The sequence below is a fragment of the Aplysia californica genome, unplaced genomic scaffold, assembly GCF_000002075.1.
Source record: "Aplysia californica isolate F4 #8 unplaced genomic scaffold, AplCal3.0 scaffold01054, whole genome shotgun sequence".
Classification (NCBI taxonomy): Eukaryota; Metazoa; Mollusca; class Gastropoda; order Aplysiida; family Aplysiidae; genus Aplysia; species Aplysia californica.
The window spans coordinates 205,356-207,490 of record NW_004798324.1 but is presented as its reverse complement, the minus strand read 5'-3'; the positions used below and the strand labels follow the sequence as shown (position 1 = coordinate 207,490).

The 2,135-nt window shown below is 39.8% G+C and overlaps 1 protein-coding gene across 1 annotated transcript in view; it reads left to right on the top strand.

Annotated features, from left to right (window-relative positions):
* Nucleotides 1-1,332, top strand: part of LOC101849809 (C-factor) — a gene marked incomplete at its 5' end in the record, with an annotated part of 3,246 nt that extends 1,914 nt beyond the window's left edge. The window contains 1 exon segment of the mRNA XM_013089810.2: nt 1,006-1,332. Coding sequence (XP_012945264.1) covers nt 1,006-1,240 — 235 coding nt within the window.
* Nucleotides 1,333-2,135: the final 803 nt, after the last annotated feature.

Sequence of the window (2,135 nt, the reverse complement as noted above, 5' to 3'; positions counted from 1 at the left end):
GAGAGAGAGAGAGAGAGAGAGAGAGAGAGAGAGAGAGAGAGAGAGAGAGAAGGCTCATAGAGAGAAGACTCTTAGCTGTAATTAGAGGAAATTGTCTACGACGACCGTCCACAGTCGAGGAGAAAAGTGATTGTCTTTGACAGGTGGACACCTTGGTCTGTGTCATTATGATATAGGAAGATTGTAAAAGGGGAAGTAGGAAGTGGTCCTTTGTGCAGGTGAGTGTCTTGTATAGGACTGTACAAGAAAAACCAAACGAAACACTTCCACAACTGAGCGCAAGAAGTGACTATCCAGTTTTCGCAGTATCGAGAAAAACGAGTTTGAAATTTTGAGGATATTGCGATATTGAAATCTCTATAACTTTTTCCAAAATGTTTATTTTTAAAATAAAAAGAGAAACGTTAACATCTCTATACCGAATAAAGCTACGGCTCAGATACTTGTATTTACAATGGTAAAAGAGCAGCTGGAAATCTCACTACCCATGTCGACAACTCAGTTTTGATCAAAAGTGGATATATTATAGACACTTCTTGCGCCCAGCCATCGACTTTTTGAACACATATCACACAGCAGAACTGTTTCCCTTGACACTTGGGGGCTGTCAAGGCTATTTAACAGAGGACAGCACTAAGAACCGAGTTATATTGCCAGCCCGTCTATACCAGCAACTTCATGCTCATCCCAAGGTTGGCAGTATAACGACGTTTGACTGTATATTACTATCCGATAGCCATACACTCACAAGCTACCTTTACATTGTTTGATCATCTGGACCTCCCACGCCACAATCATTTTTTCACCTTTTGTGTTCAAATAAGACATATTATTAAATTCTCTGGACCAGGAGATGCTTTATTTTCGTAAAAGTTTACTCTACGCTCCTCATAGACATGAAGTTTCAACAAATGCTAGATAGTATTTCAGCAGTGAATTGTCCTGTCAATATGTTTACAGAAAAAACATATTAAGATTTTTCTCTTGTCTACTTTTTTTTTCCAGATGCTCAAAGACTGCGGAGACTATGGCCACTATTTTGATCTCTCGAGAGTTGAGAGAAGCTGGTATCTTAGTTTTGTCACTTCACCCGGGCTGGGTACGTACAGACTTGGGGACAGAAAAAGGCGATATTTCCCCAGAAGAAAGCATTTCTGCCTGCCTTCAGGTGATTGGATTACAAGGTGAAGAGGGCACTGGGAAGCTTCTCGATTACACTGGAGATGTGATTCCTTTCTAAAGATTAGTCCATTGTTCTTTGTGTACTGTGGAACTCGGATTTAACGAGCTCGGATTCAACGAGAACTCGGATTCAACGAGATGAGACAGATGCCTCGGTTTTTTTTTTCCTTTTTAAAATCAATAAAAGTAACCCGGATTCAACGAGCGGTCCGGGCGTTGAATGTCGCAGATACAAACGCTTCAGTCTTTTTTCCCCGCGGCAACTGATCATTGTTACAATAATGAATTGCGCACTCGTCTAGGGAATCAAAAGTTGCTGTTATGCTAGGCTCTACACAGCAACATAGCTTTTTGGTAAACAATCGAGATGATACAGGAGTGTGCTCAAAATACGCAGGCTTTTCAGGCACTACTTTTGACTTCTCTTTATACATTACTTGCTCAATGCCTGCTGTAATTATCTACACAAAACCTTGTGTATGCTATAACGAACACTCGGATTCAACGAGATTTTAAGTCAGGCCCGACGACCTCGTTGAATCCGAGTTCAACTGTATATAAGTGTTGGTTTTTCTTAGGTCTTAAAAAAAATATATTAAAAAAATAGTGGAATGGTGGAAATGTTTGTGAATTTTTTGGGGATTTTCTAGGGGTTCGAAGGCGGGGAAGGGGGGGGGGGTGTCTTGAGGTCTACTAATAATACACCAACAAAATATGATACATCTTTTTTTGCCAAAAAATTAAACTCGGTAGGAATGGGTGATCGTGTTTCTGGAAGAGTGTAAAATTTCCCCGCTTTTGCATAATGATTGAAGTTAGGTAGGTCAGCTCACCGTCAAGTTTATGACTAAGAAAGAGTAAATGTGTGTTTCATAGACCAAGCTAGTAGTGGTAGATATTTCTTATTTTTAAAAAAGTATAATATATTATACATACACGCACACACACACACA